This window comes from Ochotona curzoniae, unplaced genomic scaffold (assembly GCF_017591425.1).
Source record: "Ochotona curzoniae isolate NIBS_2020 unplaced genomic scaffold, NIBS_Ocur_1.0 patch386, whole genome shotgun sequence".
NCBI classification, from domain to species: domain Eukaryota; kingdom Metazoa; phylum Chordata; class Mammalia; order Lagomorpha; family Ochotonidae; genus Ochotona; species Ochotona curzoniae.
Window position 1 is genome coordinate 161,668 of NW_024466957.1, and position 17,354 is coordinate 179,021.

At 56.2% G+C, this 17,354-nt stretch overlaps 1 protein-coding gene across 1 annotated transcript; it reads left to right on the forward strand.

The window, feature by feature from the left end:
* Positions 1-1,323: 1,323 nt before the first annotated feature.
* LOC121167537 (tumor necrosis factor receptor superfamily member 13B-like) lies at positions 1,324-15,172 on the forward strand. Its single transcript, XM_040997008.1, has 5 exons — positions 1,324-1,366; positions 7,474-7,615; positions 9,610-9,849; positions 14,293-14,478; positions 14,822-15,172. Exons 2-5 carry the CDS (start codon positions 7,507-7,509, stop codon positions 15,070-15,072), a joined length of 786 nt encoding a protein of 261 aa, XP_040852942.1. The 5' UTR covers positions 1,324-1,366; positions 7,474-7,506; the 3' UTR covers positions 15,073-15,172.
* Positions 15,173-17,354: the final 2,182 nt, after the last annotated feature.

Below are 17,354 nucleotides of genomic sequence, written 5' to 3' on the forward strand. Positions count from 1 at the left end.
CGCTGTCCTCTATGCCTTCCACATGTGTCCCTTCTCAGCGATGCGAATGGCAAATACTGACCTTCTGGCGTGGGTGTGCTGTGGACCCTCCTGGTGGAGCTGCAGGGTAATGGAGGCTCTGGGTGTGGCCACTCCATCCTCTGCTTCCCTCCGGTGTTGCTCTAAGATTTTTCCAGGTGAATTTTTAAAAAAAGATTTATTTATTTTTATTGGAAAGTCAGATATACAGAGAGGAGGAGAGAGAGAGAGAGGAAGATTTTCCGTCTGATGATTCACTCCCCAAGTGACCACAATGGCTGGTGCTGCACCGATCCGAAGCCAGGAGCCAGGAACTTCCTCCAGGTCTCCCACACGGGTGCAGGGTCCCAAGGCTTTGGGCCGTCCTCCACTGCTTTCCAGGCCACAAGCAGGGAGCTGGATGGGAAGTGGTGATACCTGGATTAGAACAGGCACCCATATGGGATCCCGGCACATTCAAGGCAAGGACTTTAGCTGCTAGCCCATGCCGCCGGGCCCCCAGATGAAGTTGTGGCAAATTCCTCCTAAATCACCAGGGAAAGGACTTTGAGAAAATCAGGGAGCTGGATGGGAAGTGGGGCCACCGGGATTAGAACCGGCGCCCATATGGGATCCCGGCGCTTACAAGGTGAGGACTTCAGCTGCTAGGCTACCGCACCATGCCTTTCATTTTTCTTTCTAAGTGTTGGTGTGTGCACACAACACAAATATGTCAAGAAACATAGCAGGTATGGCGACCTGGGTTCAAATCCTCCAACTTCCTGCTGATGTAGCTCCTGGAGGACTCAAGAAGTCGGGTGCCAAGCACAAATATGGGAGCCACAGACTGAGTTCCAGGTTCTGGCTTCGGTGCGGTTCAGGCCCGGCCATCGCTAGCCTGTGTGGCACTTCTCTCTGCCTGGCTCGGGCCCTGTTCCATCCATCTCTCAAATGATAAAACAGAATAGTGAAAAACCAGAAGAAGCGTTTTAAGTAAGATACTTCAGAAGATGTTCAGCAAGAGACAGAGAGGGAGAGAGCTTCCACTTGCTGGGTCTCTCCGTCAACAGCTGCAGCCAGGAGCCAAGGACTTCTTCTGGGTCTCCCATGCGGGTGCAAGGAGCCCCAAGCACTTGGGTCATCCTCCACTGCTTCCCAAGCTGCGTTAGCAGGAAGCTGGATCAAAAGCGGAGCAGCCGGGATGCGAACTGCTGCCCGTGTAGGATGCCGGCCCGTCTTTGATCACCACCTGTGATGTCAGTGTGGGGCTTTCAAGTGTGTCCTTTGTCATCTTGAAGGAGCTCCTGTCTCATCTACTGAAAGCTTTTGGTCCTGCAGTAGTGTGGATTTGTCAAGCACACCTGATGAGGTGAGAAAGTGCCCTCTGCCTCTTCCTTGGACCACAATGCATTGCTGGCATCCCTAGGTTGCACACTGCCACTGCTGGCTGCTAGATCTGGGGTGCTCAGGGTTCCCCAAGGAGTTTTGCATCTATCTGTGGGAGACAGAATGGTCTGCAGTTTTATTTTTAAAAAGATTTATTTATTTTTATTACAAAGTCAGATATACAGAGAGGAAGAGAGGCAGAGAGGAAGATCTTCCGTCCGATGATTCACTCCTCAAGTGACTGCAACTGTCAGAGCTGCGCTGAACTGAAGCCAGGAGCCTGGAGCCTCCTCTGGGTCTCCCATGCAGGTGCAGGGTCCTAAAGCTTTGGGCCATCCTCGACTGCTTTCCAAGACCACAAGCTGGGAGCTGGATGGGAAGCAAGGCAGCTGGGATTAAAACCAGTGACCACATGGGATCCCAGTGCACACAAAGTGAGGACTTTAGCTGCTAGTCTGCTGCGCTGGCCCAGTCTGCAGTTTTCTTATCCGGCTGTGCTACTGCGAGTATCTACCTCCAGGATGTGTTTGGGGAGCGCTCACTCCTTCTGATCTTTGAGTGAAGGACGAGTGCTAATTCTGAGTGGGTTTTTGTTGAGACGTTCCTGACGCCCGATTTGGTCTTTAGTGATTGGTTGTTCGGTCTAGTTAGATTTTCTGCTTCTTCATGTGTCAGTTCAGGTCGAGCGTGTGTTCCTGTTATTTCAGGCTCTGCCAGGTGGTGGTGTGCATCTGTTCAGGCTCTTAGGATTTTTTTTTTCTGTAAAATCAGGAGTGATGTTCCCGAGTCGTTTGAGTCTTCTTTCTTTTGCTGAGTCAGTCTAGCTCCAGCTTTGCCTGTTTTGCTAACGTTTTTTGCAGCAGCACTGGTTGGCTTTGTCGGTTTTCTTGGCGACGTCTCCGTTCTGTATTTTGTTGGCCTCTGCTGCCTTTTGTCTTCCTTTTGGCTAGTGTTGGGTTTAGCTCGCTGCTCATGCTTTGTTTCTTCAAGACGTATCTTTAGGTGATGGCTTGAGAATCTCCGCGCTTTGATCATGCACACTGACGTGACATCCCCTCTTGCCTCTGCTCTCATCTCATGATGTCACGGCACTTTGTCCTTCGTAGCAAGCTGTTCTCTCACGCCCCTGATCGTTTCTTCTTTGAATCTTTGGGTGTGGAGGAATGTATTGCAGAATTCCCAAACAACAGTGAGCGCTCTTGGTTTCCTTCTGGCTGTGAATTTGTGGTTGTGTTCTGTTGTGTCCAGGAAGCCCCGTTGGAGTGATTCAGTCCTTTTAAGTGTGCTGAGGTCTGAGTGCTGGTCAACCCCGGGGACTGCTTCCTGCACACGAGAGAAGAGTGTGTGTGACGCTGTTTGCTGCGTGGACGTCTCTTTGGTCTTGTTTGTTCACAGGGTTGCTCAAGCCTATTTCTTGATCTGTCTGACGGTCCCGTCTCAGAGAGTGGGGTACGGGAGTAGCTCAGTATCGGGGAGAACCATCTGCAGCCCTATTTTTGTGGCAGAAGTTTTGTGACATTGCCGTTAAATGCATGCGTGTTTATAACTGTTATATCTTCCTGTGTCTTTACACCTCTCTGTCTTACTTGTCTCACGACTTTCTTTGAATCGAAAGTCTAGTTTGACACTGATATGGCTGATCCATCTCTCTTGGGTCACTCTTGCAATGCGATGATCTTTGTTCCAGCCTTTTACTCTCATCCTCTTTGTGAGGTGTGATCTGATATAACTATTTTATGGGTCACGACAGGTGATTCCTCTGGGTTTTAAAAGCCCAGTTTGCTTATCTCAACCTTTTGGTAGGAGAATTTGGCTCATTTACGTGCATTGTGATTGCTTGTTGAATTCACTGTTGCTGTTTCTCCATGTGTTTTATTCTTCAAGTCCATCATGTCTTGTTTTATTTATTTTTTGGGGGGGTCCTTTTCAGTATATTTTTCAGTCATGTACTTGGTGGTGACCTTGAAGATGACGATTAACCTCTTAAACATAGAGAAGTCTTGTTTGGGTAGTTCCAGCTGGGGTGCAGAGGGCTGCTCTCTGCACCGTGGTGAAGGCCGCGTGTTCCCTCCGTGTGCATGAATGCAGGTGTGTAGTCGCCGTTTAATGCATCGGCTTCTTGAAGACTGTTGGGTTCTGTGTTCATTTGCCGCATTTCTCATGCCCAGGAGCCTGTCTGGGGTGCTTGTGTTTCAGCATGAGGGACTCTGAACAGGGGGCCTGGAACACACATTCCCTCTGCTTCTGTGGGTCCAGAAGTGTCCTCATTTCTCCTCCCTTGCTACAGTAGTATTGATTTTTTACTTTTTTAGAAAGCAAGACAAAAATGCAATGAAAAATGATCAATGGTTTATGTTTAATCCACAGGCCGACTGTTACCTGGGGGCAGCAGTAGACATGTCACACGTTGTCATCCTCCCGTCATCTCTCTTTCAAGACTCCTTAGCAGATTTCTCTGCTTGTTCCCTGACATCTTTGGGAACAATTTCATCTCTCCCTTATTCACTTCACCAACCCACCTGAGCTCTGATTCAAAAACTTCCTCCTCAGCTTCACCACGTTACTGTCAACTATTTTGGCAACTTCCTCAACGACATCATCAGCAGGTCACTTCTTTCTATTTCTGTTTATGAAACCTATCTGGCTTTGCCAATAGCACAGCCCCAAGAACCATGTGAAACAGTTCACGGGTCAAGCCTGTAGAGTTACACACCATCATTTCCACTGTAAGAACCTGCGTGAAACTGCAGCCCGGATGTCCAGCAGCACTGGAGAGAGGGCAGGCAGGGGGTCTACGTGGCCACTCTGTCTGCAGGACGTTTGGTGGAATGTGACCACCAACGTTAGCCCTCAAGTTGGTAGCGTCTTTCCTTGCAGTATCTGCTGCAGAGCGCGCATCCACCTGCAGCCCCATCACTGCCACTGCAAAATGCCGACCAACATTTAAAGTCACTTGCTAGAGCTTTCTTTATTTTTTCTACCGCCAAGCGGCATCATTTTTACCCCTGATTCCAACAGCTACTATTTTCCACAGCGTTCATAACAATTGCGACTTGAAAAACTTCTCCATCAGAAGAGGGGCAGACAGGTTAGAGCCGGGGCTGGCTGACCTCATCCCCAAATAGCATTTTGTTGGGAAGACCATTCTGTTGCTTGATTGGTTTCTTATGTTGGGTCATCCCATTGCCGCCCGGCTCCTGTGGTTTCCAAGGAGAAGTCGGCTGTCTATCACACTGGCCACCTGCTGCTCTTTTCAACACTCTTATGTCCTGGTTTGGGTCTGCACTTCTTCAAGACGCAGAATCACACACAAAGAGAAGGAGAGACAGAAAGAGAACAATTTTTTTCTCTCCTCTGCTGATTCCCTAAATGGTAGCAACAACAGGGGCTGGGCCTGTCAGAAGCCAGGAGCCAGGAGCTTCCTCCAGGTCTCCCACGTGGCAGCACTTGAGCCATCCTCTGCTGCTTTTTGTGCATTGGAACTGGTGGAACCAGGGTTTGAACTGGCGGCCAAAGGTAGCAGCTTAGCTTGCTGTGCCGCAACACTGGCCCCAGCAGCAGCAGTGTTTCTTCAGCTTTCTCCCTCCCACCCGCTGCTCTTCTCTCTCTTCTCCTTCCGGAGTCCCTACACGCGTGCGTTGGCCCCTTTGATGGAGCCCCGTGTCCGTTTCTCCTCCTCCGTGTCTTTGAGCTCAGCAGGCCTTTCTGCCAACTGCTAAGATTTGCTGATGGTCCCCGTGGTGAGCTGTGTCAGTTATTAGCTTTCTTGGTTTCAGAATCTTGGCTGGTTTCCTTTTCCTTCAGAGGCTTTTTTTAGAATCACGCGAGGCTGTCAGCAGACCTGAGCAGGAGGCACGCAGAGCTCTTGTTTATCTCTGTTCTTCCCTGGGAAAGACACGGCCTCCCTCCCTACAAATGTCCTGCATCACAGTGATACGTTCGTCACACCCGGTGCCCTGAATCTGTTTAAAAAAGACGCACTTATCTATTTTTATTGGAAAGGCAAAACGAAGGAGGGACAGAGAGAAAGATCTTCCAGCCACTGATTCACTCCCCCAATGGCTGTAATGGCCAGGGTTGAGCTGATCCGAAGCCAGGAGTACAGAAGCTTCTTCTGGGTCTCCCACACAGCTGCACGGTCCCAAGGCATTGGGCCATGCTCTGTTGCTTCCCCAGGCCATAAGTGGGAGCTGGATGAGTAGTGAGGCAGCTGGGACACGAGCCAACGCCCATATGGAATCCCAGTGCTTGAAGGGGCAGGCTTACCCATTGTGCTACTGCGCCAGGCCCTGTCCTCAGATGCTTCAGCTCACGGAGCGTGTTAAGAGTGACCAGGGCTCCCACAAAGAGATTTCCTAGGAGACGATTTCTAGGCATGTCTTTCCTACACACATGCTATATGATTTCTGCTCCTTGGTACGCTTTGAGAACTAGATGTCTTAAGGGTTGTGTTTTGGCAACTCTATACATCTAATTTCTCATTCTTTTGGAGGTATTGTTGGATCTTGTTAGGGATCAGAATTGCAGCCAGCCTTCGATTTTTCCAGACTTTTTATGTTTGGCACAGTGTGCATCCCTAGTCACGTGTGGTCCCAGACACCTAGGTGTTTTCATCTCTGCTGGTCAGTTGGTAGGCTGACAAAGCTTTCCCAGTCATGCCCACTCACCTCCGTGCTCGTCCCTCAGGGGCGAGAAACAATCAGAGGGCACAGTCCCAGGAGCCGGAGGACAAAGCCCCAATTGTCCAGTTTGGCTCCAGTGCCCAGGAACCTGCAAGGGCTTGAGGCCATTTGCACGCCACTGGCTCAGAGGTGCCAGAACTCATGGGCTCCCCCGGACAAGTACTAAGCTCCCAGATAGGAACTTGAGGCAGTGGCTGCCAGCTAAGCTGATGTTTAGCAGGTGGAGCAGACACACAGCCTTGGCATCCTGGAGGCCCCACAGCTCACTCACTCGTGATTTCCAAAGAACAAAAGATGAAGGACCGGCAGATAGAAGATCTTCCTCTCTGTCTCTCCTTCTCTCTGTATATCCACTTTCCAATAAAAATAAGTCTTAAAAAAAGGAAAGAGAAAAGGCAAGTGCATGCAAGGTGCCCCCAAGGCTTCCTGACTTGCAGCGTGTGCCACCGGTGACCTGGGGACAGCCAGAAATAGAAGCCGTGGAGCTTTTCTCTGCTCATGTTCATGGAAGACCCCAGGAACAAGGGTTAAGATCCCCCGTCCCCATTGTGGGGGCTCCAGCGCCAACCCCCTGACTCCCACTTCCTGCCAACGCAGGTCCTGGAAGGCGGCAGGTGTTGGTGCACACGGGGGAGACCCAGAGACCCGCATGGAATTCCTGGCTTTCTTCCGGCTTCCATCCCAGTCCAGCCCTGGCCCCTTGGGAAGGCGTTTGGGGGAGTGAGTCGGCCAGTGGGCAGCACCCTCTGTCTGCCCGCTTCTCAAATAAATTAGAGCGTCAGAATCAAGGGTTGGGAGGGCGCCGCGGGGGCGGGGAGGTAGAAGGGAGGGGGCCAGCGGCGAGGCCACTGCAGAGAGCCAAGGTGGTCCTGTGGGCAGGCGAGGGCCGCTCAGGCGGGTCAGGCGGTTTGTCTCTCAGGAGCTGGAAGCTCTCTCTCTCCACATGCGCCATGATGCTCAGGTGCAGGTGCACGCACGTGCCTGCCAAGCAGATGCATAGGACGGGCACTTGGCATGTCAGAAACAGCCACACACCAGCGTGAGCTGAAGGCTCGGTCACGATGTGGTGGATATGAGCTCCCGCAAGGACCTCAGCTGTGAGACCCCTCAGGGGGCCACCGAGGGGGGCACGGGTGGTGGGCATGGCAGTAAAGGCCTTCCCTGGGTAGCAGAAGGTTAATCAGGGGTGTCAGGTGTAGGGCTCCTCTGGCAGGCAGGCAGGGGCATGGGCAGCAGGGAGCGAGCAGGGCATGGCTCACTGAGGCTTGGAAAATAAAACGTCTCTAGGGTGCATGAGCCGGAGCTGTGCCCCCATCCCCTGCCCTCCCCTGCCTCCTTCAACCAGCAGCAGGAGAGCTGGCCCTGGCCACCCCGCCCCCCAGCTGCCCCTCACACTCTGATCTCTCAGCTTCACCCACAGGGCCTGTGGACAGGGCCAGCCATGAGGCCCTGCCCCGAAGAGCAGTTCTGGGACCCCCTGCTGAACACCTGTGTCTCCTGTAAGCCCCTGTGCAGCCAGCGCAGCCAGCGCACCTGTGTGGCCTTTTGCAGTGAGTCCAAGGGCCCCAGCCCAGGGAGGGGGGTGGCCCCAGCTCCCTCCCCTCTCCCAGAGCCCCTCCCCAAGCACCTGCTGCACCGCAGGGCGACAGAGCAGGGCTCTGTGTCCATGGTGCCCCTCCGGCGGGCAGGCCTGCTTCTAGGAGTCACCTTGCCTTCTCTGTCCCCCACCCAGGCGCTCTCCACTGATGTTCCCTTGGTTGGCCGGGCTGAAGCCAGGAGCCAGGAGCTCCCACATGGGTTCAGGGGCCCCAGCATTTGGGCTGTCTCCAGTTGCTCGCCCAGGTGCACTAGCAGGGAGATGGATGCGTGAGAAGTGGAACCACTGGGACTTGAACTGGTGTCCCTACGGGATGCTGGTACCGTAGGCGGTGGCTTAAGCCAGCCCCCCCCGCACAAATTCTTTGCCTGCATGCTTCAGACCTCGTGCTGGAGGGAGAGCTTTTCAATCAGCCTAAGGCAAGGAGGGAGGAAGCGAGGACAGGCAAGCTCGGGGAGGGCCCAGAGGGAAGCTCAAGTCAGCGGCGTGTCCCTGAGCTCCAGCGGCTGGCCCAGGGAATTCCCAGGGAAAACCATTTCCTTCTGGAAAGTTCTACGTGAAAGGGGCACCGTCCTTAAGGCAGACCCCGTGCAGCTTCTGCAGCCACATCCCAGAGGCTAGAGAAAACAGATGTCCACACCAGGCTGCCTTGGGGCCATCCTTAAGTGTCCTTCAAGACGCGTCATCCCTCTCAGGTGACACGAGGCTGCAAGGTCCTTGCACACTCCGAGATCCATTCATGGGAAGTGGTTCCTGGGTTCCGATCCTGGCGTCCCCATTTTTAAGCCGTGTGACCTCAGGGAACTTAAGCACCCTCTCTGAGCTCTGGTCGCCCAGGTGCCATCCAAGGTGCCTGGCTCGCCTGTTCCCTCCCATCACCAGCCTTGCTCACACAGTTTATCAGTTGAGGCAATGTGAAACAGATCACTCATAAAGGACAAACTGTCAGGGCTGGTGCTGTGGTATAGCCAAGGAAGCCTCTGCCTGCAGCGCTGACCTCGCCTAACTATAACTGTTCAAGTCCCGGCTGCTCCGTTTCCGACCCAGCTCCCTGAAAACACATATGGGGAAGAAGCAGGGGGTGGTCCAGGTCCTTGGGACCCTGCACCCATGTGGGAGACCAGCATGAAGCCCCCGGCTTGCGGCTTTGGCCTGCCTCACCCACCACCGGCTGTTGCAGCCACTTGGGAAATGACTCAGGGTGTGAAAAATCTCAGATTTTCTAAATAAATAGCTGTATCTTAAAAAAAAATAAAAAGGAATTTATGTGAATCTATATATTAAAAGACAACTAAAAAGTCCTTAAGAAAAAAAATTTATCTGAAAGGTGTAGTGGCAGAGAGACCTGCGAAAGAGAAAGAAACAAATAAAAAAGATCTTTCATTCACTGGTTCACTCCCCAATGGCTGCAACGACTTGGGCTAGACTGAGATGAAGCCAGGAGCCAGGAGCTTCTTCCAAGTCTCCCACAGGGGTGCAGGGTCCCAAGGCTTTGGGCCGTCTTTGACTGCTTTCCCAGGCCACAGGCAGGGAGCTGGATGGGACGGGGACCAGCCGGGATATGAATCAATACTCTGATGTGGGGTGTTGGTGCCGTAAGCAGCAGCTCACCTGATGGTACCTGAAGAAAATGCCTCACATATAGGTAAAACTAAGAAATACACTTTTAAAGAATCTATAGTACCCCCCCAAAATAATAATAATACTGAAAAGTTCAATTTTTTTTTTTGAACTTTGGAAAAATACCCATGAAATACGTGCGATGCAGCTAGAGCGACACTTGGAGGACAATGTGTAGCCTTCGGTTGGAGTCCTACAGGAAGACTTGGGGTCTTTGGGAATTGCTTTTTTTTGCATTTGTTTTTAACGCTGATGTCCTTTAGGCCCCAGCCGCAGGCCATGTCCTGCAGGCCGTGGCCACCCGGTAACACCTCCCTCCCGTCTCAGAGTCCCTCAGCTGCCGCAAGGAGCAAGGCAGGTACTATGACCACCTGCTGAGGGACTGCATCAGCTGCACCCCGATCTGCGGGCAGCACCCCAAGCAGTGTGAGCATTTCTGCGAGAGCAAGTTCAGGAACAGGGGGAACCTCTCGCCAGACCTCAGAAGGCAGCAGAGCGGGGAGTCGGAAATCAGGGCAGACGGACAGTTCCAGGGGTCCAAGCACGGCGGCTTGGAGGCAGCTCCAGGTAAGTCACTGCGGGCTGAGGAGGGGAGGGGACCAGCATGCAAGGTGTCAGAGCACGTGGGAGGCCGCTAGAGGCTGCAGACCAGGAAACCCGGGGCCACAACTGACAGCCAGGAGACGGTGTCATCTGGGGTAAAAACAAAACAAAACAAAACAAAAACTGAAGAAAAATTGTCAGCAGGCTGTGTGCAAGAGGCAAGCAGAAGAACGCAGGTGGCAGGTGACGGGAACCTGCTGGGAAGGCGGAAACAGGCTCGCTCTGCGAGTCCCCGAGACAGCGGCAGGCCTACTGTGTGAACCCCTGAGTCAACAGCAGGCCTACTGTGCAAGGAGCCCCTGAGTCAGTGACAAGCCTACTGTGTGAGCCCCTGAGTCAGTGGCAGGCCTACTGTGTGAGCCCTTGAGACAGTGGCAGGCCTACTGTGTGAGCCCCTGAGTCAGCAGCAGGCCTACTGTGTGAGCCCCTGAGTCAGCGGCAGGCCTACTGTGTGAGCCCCTGAGTCAGCGGCAGGCCTACTGTGCAAGGAGCCCAAGTCAGCAGCAGGCCTACTGTGTGAGCCCTTGAGACAGCGGCAGGCCTACTGTGTGAGCCCCTGAGACAGCGGCAGGCCTACTGTGTGAGCCCCTGAGTCAGCGGCAGGCCTACTGTGTGAGCCCCTGAGTCAGCGGCAGGCCTACTGTGCAAGGAGCCCAAGTCAGCAGCAGGCCTACTGTGTGAGCCCTTGAGACAGCGGCAGGCCTACTGTGTGAGCCCCTGAGTCAGCAGCAGGCCTACTGTGTGAGCCCCTGAGACAGCGGCAGGCCTACTGTGTGAGCCCCTGAGTCAGCGGCAGGCCTACTGTGCAAGGAACCCCTGAGTCAGCGGCAGGCCTACTGTGCAAGGAACCCCTGAGTCAGCGGCAGGCCTACTGTGTGAGCCCCTGAGTCAGCGGCAGGCCTACTGTGTGAGCCCCTGAGTCAGTGGCAGGCCTACTGTGTGAGCCCGAGTCAGCGGCAGGCCTACTGTGCAAGGAGCCCAAGTCAGCAGCAGGCCTACTGTGTGAGCCCCTGAGTCAGCGGCAGGCCTACTGTGTAAGGAACCCCTGAGTCAGCAGCAGGCCTACTGTGTGAGCCCCTGAGACAGCGGCAGGCCTACTGTGTGAGCCCCTGAGTCAGCGGCAGGCCTACTGTGCAAGGAACCCCTGAGTCAGCGGCAGGCCTACTGTGCAAGGAACCCCTGAGTCAGCGGCAGGCCTACTGTGTGAGCCCCTGAGTCAGCGGCAGGCCTACTGTGTGAGCCCCTGAGTCAGCGGCAGGCCTACTGTGTGAGCACTGAATCAGGAGGGCATCTGTTGTCTACCTGCACCTCATATTCCTTCCAGAAGTTTCCTTAGAATCAGAAAACGTTTATGGACATGGCAAGGAGGTCCCTATTGAGCAGGGCACCCCTGGGTGCCAAGCATTGAACAGGACTCCCTCGGATCTTCTGCAGCCTCTGCTGCCCACCCTTGGCCCCGTGGCATCAGAGCAGATGGCGTCCAACAGGCCTGGCGCCCTGGAGGCAACCTTCAGCGTGGGTGCTGCAGCCCCCAGTGGGCTGAGCAGTTTTATCTCTGTGTGTGCCCTCCTTCTGTCAGTGTCACCCTCGGGATGCCAGGCCTGGATGATGGCACTCCATAGGGACAGCTCGGACCCACGTCTCTCCTCCCCACACGCACTGCCCAGCTGGGAGCCTCCCTTATACTCTGCCTTTGGCTCAGTCCGACCCACACTGAGTCCTGGAATTTTCTCACTGGCTGGAGTCACACGGCAGGTGCACTGCGTCCCAAGGTTGTCCACACTGTCGTGTTTGGGAGCTGCAACCCCTGGATCTCAGAAGGCGGGTGGCAGTGGGCCGGATCCTGTGCCTGAGCAGCAGCCATGCCCCTTTTCCTGTGCCTTCGCTGGCCTGGATGTGTGGGTGCTCAGGGGGTGTTGGAGACAGCCAGAGCCTCTGGTCCTGCCCCCCCAAATCTCTCCAGGAGCTCAAGATTAGGGCCTGTTCTGCTTTCTCTGCTCTGGACACTGCCGAGTTTGAAGCTGGAATTGAGATGCATTGCACATGCAGGCCCTAGCCAGGAGCCAACAGTGACCTGTCCGAGGGCTGGGGGCAGAGGACACCATGTGACGGACCCAATGGCTGGGAGTGACAGGTGCATCGGTGGCATGGACTGGGGAAGAAGCTTGGGACCCGTGGGCTGTGTGACCCTGGGTGATGTGCTTAGCTTCTCAGAGCCCTAGTCTGGGAGACAGGGGGTCAGAGGTCAGAGCATGCTGGCATCTGGTCACACCGCTCCTTTAGAGCTTCAGACGCTGCCGCTGCTGCTGGGGACACCTGCATCCTCAGGTTTGAGTCCCGGCTCCACTTCCTACCAGCGCACCTCCTGGTAGGCGGTGGGGATGGCTGCACGCAGGTGGATGGCCTGGCCCAACCCTGGCTGCTGTGGGCCTTTGGGGAATAAGCAGTGTGGATGGAAGATTTCTCTCTCTCTCTCTCTCTCATGGTCTCTGTCTTTCCTGGCAAATGTACGCATCAAATAGAGGTGCCAGGGTGTTTCAGAGCTGGGGTGGGGCCGGAGTGTGTCCCTGGGCGGCAGGCAGGAGCAGTGGGGGAAGGTGGGACTGTGGTGCCAGAGGTAGGAGGGTGGGTCTCTGAGGAATCCCTGCCTGGGGGAAGGGGGCGTGGAGGGCTGCCAGCCTGGGCGGAGGGGGCAGGCTCCACACAGGAGCCAGCAGGACCCCTACCCAAGCCTTGTGTCACAGCAGATGGCATACCCTCGCTCAGGGGGCATGGAGTCAGTGGAGGGCCATCAGCAGGGAGCTGGATGGGAAGAGGAGCAGCTGGGACTTGAACCAGTGCCCACATGGGGATGCTGGCGGTGCAGGTGCCATGCCACAACGCTGCCAGGCCAGGGATAAATAACCAACCACAGAAAATCATCACCAAGTGGCTTAGGTTTGTGCTGGGCGCGCCCCCTGGTGGCCATGCCAAGCAGCTGCCGCTCTGAAGCGGGCTCCTTTGCACTGGATTTGCAGGTGGCAGTAGGGGAGGGGGCAGGTGGAAGAACAAATGCCGATTTTTCACAGACGCCTGTGGTCAGGCCCCTTTGCCCCCGAGGACCTGCAGAGGTGAGCCTCAGGGCGGGGCCGAGAGAAGGCAGTGGCCAAGGTCACAGATAACACCCTTAACGACTGAGTGAACTGGGGGTGGGGGATCGTCCATCCCCTGATGTGGCACGCCCCTGTCCCAGCTCTGGCTTCCTGCCAGCGCAGTCCCTGGGTGGCAGCGGGCACCGAGGGAAGGAGGCCATGGGTGGCTCCTCTGCTGCTTGCATGTGGGCGGCTTGCGCTGTCGCAGGCACATGGACCAAGCTGGGACAGTCACCGCAGCTTGCAGCTTGCACCCCGACCAGGGCCTACCCTCGCTACAGGCGTCTCCTCCCTGTCCAGTCGAAACAGGGTGACTGACCCAGAGTCCTGCCAGCTTCCCCGCCACCTTACAAACTCCTAGTTCTGTGCTTTCTTTTAATATGTGTTTTGTTTATTTGAAAGGCAGAGTTGCAGAGAGATATTTTCAGTCTGCTGGTTCCCTCACTCCCCGAAGGGCCATCCTCTGCGGCTTCTCCAAGCATAAGCAGGGAGCTGGGTCAGAAGTGGAGCAGCTGGGACTTGAACTGGTGCCCTCTGGGGTGCTGATGCTGCGGTGACAGCTGAGTTTGTTATGCTTTGGCACAGCCCCGCCCCCAGTGTCAGCTGTGGGATTCCTCGTGTGCCTCACATGTGTGACACTGTACCGGGCACACAGGCGGTCATGGGTGTATCACATCTGGGTAGTGCTGAGCCCAGCATCCCTGTCCTGCAGCCCAGGGCCCAGTGTGGCCTCCCATGCATGGCCCAGGAGGGGCTGGGCTGAGAACAGGGGTCCTTTCTGGTGTGGCACCCATGGGTCTGTCTTGGCCATCTGTCCACCTCCAAGATTAGCCCGGTCCTCTGGGGCCTTCGGAAAGTGTGTAGACACTTCGCTGAAAGCACCTTTCTGCTGGTGCCAAAAGGCATGAATCCCACGCCTTGCTTTTGTGTGCCGTGTACGCCTTTGTCCACGCACCTGAACAACCTCCTTGTGCATGGATTGCGTTTTTTTTTAAAGCACCAAATCATTGCCTTTGATTCCGTTTCCCGGTTTGCACCTCCCTGGGCTGGGCTGACAGTTGGGTGGGACGTGGCAGCTTGCAGGTCCTGTATGGGGCTGAGGGGCCTCTCAGGGAAGCTGGGCATGCACAAGCAGGGGTGGGGCATTGGGCTGTTTGGGCCACGGGTGGGGTGGGGTGGGGGGAGAGGGATCAGGTTTTCCACAACTGCTGGTCTGAGGAGCAGGCGGTGAGGACAGGTCCTGAGCTCGGGGTCTTACCCCACGCGTGCCTTGCAGCACCCCCAGGGTCCAGGCTGAGCGCCCAGCAGCTGGCCCTGGTCTACAGCACCCTTGGCATCTGCCTGTGCGCCATCATCTGCTGCTTCCTGTTGGCGGTGGCCTGCTTCCTCAGGAGGAGGGGGGACCAGTTCTCCTGCCAGTCCCTAGCCGGGCGGTGCAGACCTCAGACCAAGTGGTCCCACGGTGAGTGCATGCAGAGCTGGGAGCCTGGGACCCCGCCCTGGCCCTGTGGCCACCTCTGTCTCGAGGGACAGCATTTTGCAAAAACCTCTCTGGCAAAATCGTGTTTAAACACCAAGGCGAGAAGAGGTCCCTGGCAGGCAGCTCTGCGGCCGCAGGGTGCTCCGGAGACGCACGCCCACCCCCACGTTGGGGGCCGCCTGGGCACACAGGGCTGCAAACCCCACCTGCGCGAAAGCCAGCCCGGGGCGGTTCTAGGCGCCCTACCCGGGGGAGGTTACAGCTGGAAGGGAGAGGGCAGACCCAGCCGCATCGCCGCCCACGCCCTCTCACCTTGCCCCTGCAGATCCCACGACGGAAGCTGGCCCCGCCACAAGTGCATCGCCCGACCCGGTGGAAACCTGCAGCTTCTGCTTCCCCGAGCGCAGGGCGCCCACCCAGGAGAGCGCGGGTGCGCCCAAGACGCCCGGCCACGTGGGTGCAGAGAACCAAGGACACCACGCTGGCACCCGGACCCTGCAGCTGTGCGTGCGCGCCCCAGATGGTGGCCTTGGTCCTGTGTGTTCACCTGCCCGGGAGGGGAGCCCGGGCGCTTGAAGGCAGATTGCTGCAGACGCCAGCGTCAGAGGTGGGCCACTTCGACCGGCCTGTGATGTCACCGAGCCATGCAATAAAGCCATGTGCACCTGCTGGCCCAGCTCCCAGAAGTCCCTTTGGTGGAACCAGACAACCCCCTCTATCCCACAGTCTGCTGAGCCCAGGCCTGCACCTTCTGCGTGGACCAGGCACTTGCTGGAATCACCGGGTCTGGGGGAAGCTGAGCAGGAGCAACCGGGTCCCCACGGAGGCTCTACCATTCTTTCATTTCGGAACGTTGAGAATGGGCTGCAGGGAGGGCCCACGTGGCAGACGTCAGAACAGGAACGGGAGGGGCCCGTTTCTCCCCAAACACAAATGGCACGCCCCTCCCTGGAAGAGCGGGAAGCAGGGCCCATGTGCGTGTCTCCCAGCAGGCTGTGAGGTGGACAAGGGGGCATGCTCAGGAGGGGAGCCCGTGCAGGCGGGCAGGGGCACTGTTGAGCGGCCTTCTGAGGAGGAACTCTTCTTGGTAGTGTTTCCCTGTGAAACAAACACTTGTGTCTGAAGAGCTGTCGCCAGGTCACCCGCCCCAGGTGTGGGCTCGGGGGGGCCTTGTCAGTCTGTGAGGGATGCAAAGGGGAGCCACGCACCCCGGGCACTGCAGCAGGTCCTGGTCCAGTCTCGGCAGTGCTGGGCAGGCTGCAGGGAGACCCCTTCCCTGAGGAACCTTACCAGTTATGCTGTGGGGAGAGCCTGGCTTGGCATGTCCACCTGACACCTGCTCCAGCTGGTGTGACAGGGGTCAAGCATCCGGGCCACCCTCCACTGCTTTCCCACGCACATCAGTAAGGAGCTGATTGCAAGTGGAGCAGCCGGGACTTGAACAGGTGTCAGCTTTACTCTCCATGCCACAAGGCCTGCCCCAAGTCTAACTTTCCTGGTAGTGATTTAAGAACCCACCTGAGTGCCTGTCCTGGCTCACAGCACCCCTGGGAAACTGCCTAAACCCTTCTGGCCTTCACTCCCTCAGCTGGGAAAGGGCAGCAGTCATGGTCTCAGAAGTTCACTGTGGGAGGGCTTAGCCCACCGCTGCCCTGTAGTAAGAAAAAGGTAAATGGGAGAACAGTGGCTCAACAGGTTAATCCTCCAACTGCAAAAGCCAGAATCCCGTATGGGCACTGGGTCCAGCCCAGCTGGCTTCATTTCCCATGCAGCTCATGGCCTGGGAAAGCAGCAGATGGCCCAAAGCCCTGGACTCTGCACCCACATGACTGACTCGCAAGAGTGAACCAGCAGATGCAAGATCCGTCTCCCCTTCTAACAGTAAATCTGACCTGCCTTTCCAGTAAGATGAAATCTTCAGTAGAGTATTCATCCATCTTAACGACAGAAAGGCAGAGAGAGGCTGATCTTCCATGCTGACTCACTTCCCAAAAGGTGACAACGCAGGCCTGGGCCAGGCACGCACAGGAGCCATCTTCCTAGGCACTTTAGCAGGAAACCGGATCAAGTGGAGCAACTAGGATTTGAACCAGTTCTCTGATACAGGATGCCGGCATTTCAAACAGCAGTTTAACCCACTGCACCAGAACACTGGCTTTCTAGAAATGACCTTTAAAAACGCAGAGCCTGTAGAAATGACCCAGAGGAACGCAAGTGCTTGCGTTCTTGAACCCGCACGGGATGCCCCGATGAGGCTCCTGGCTTGGGTCAGGCCCCACGCTGGCTGTAGCAGTCATGTGGGTATCTCAAGGCCTGTGTCCCTGCTTCCTGCAGGACTGTCGGCCTTCAGTGGACACCCTGCTGGTTGTGGATCCTTGTCCCCATGCCTGCTTGCTTGTCTGAGCTGCACTGGGGCCCAGGGTGGGCAGTCACACTCCCCATACCAAGGCCCACGGGGTGGCAGGGCACTGCCTTGCCCCTCTGCCTTCAGCTTGGCTTTCTGTCCCAGGGGGCAGGCCCGTGTCCCTGCGGAAGCTCTAGCTGACTCTGCAGGATACACTCCACGCCTGAGCTGAAGCCCACTGCTGGCTGGGGTGCAAGGCATGGCACATGTCACAGTGCCACCCTAGGTTGTTCCTGTCCACTTACCGGCTTGGGGAGACCACCCCCTGCAACAGTGGCTCCAACTCAGATGCTGTGTCACTGAGAGGAACACAGCATGGCTTCCAGATGCTTCCATGGAGGGAAAGAAGGTTCCCACTGGACTGCACAACCCACACATTCTCTGTGTGCTGTGGCATGCCCAGCGCTGAGCCCATGGCTGGGCTAGGTGCCTGGCGCCCCTGAGAAGGGCGCAT

What these genes read in the sequence shown, in the direction of transcription:
- LOC121167537 (XM_040997008.1), top strand. Translation starts at nt 7,507, where the DNA reads ATGAGGCCCTGCCCCGAAGAGCAGTTCTGGGACCCCCTGCTGAACACC. An exon ending in CACCTGTGTGGCCTTTTGCA is followed by an intron (nt 7,616 to 9,609) that starts GTGAGTCCAAGG and finishes CTCCCGTCTCAG; the next exon opens with AGTCCCTCAGCTGCCGCAAG. An exon ending in CGGCTTGGAGGCAGCTCCAG is followed by an intron (nt 9,850 to 14,292) that starts GTAAGTCACTGC and finishes CGTGCCTTGCAG; the next exon opens with CACCCCCAGGGTCCAGGCTG.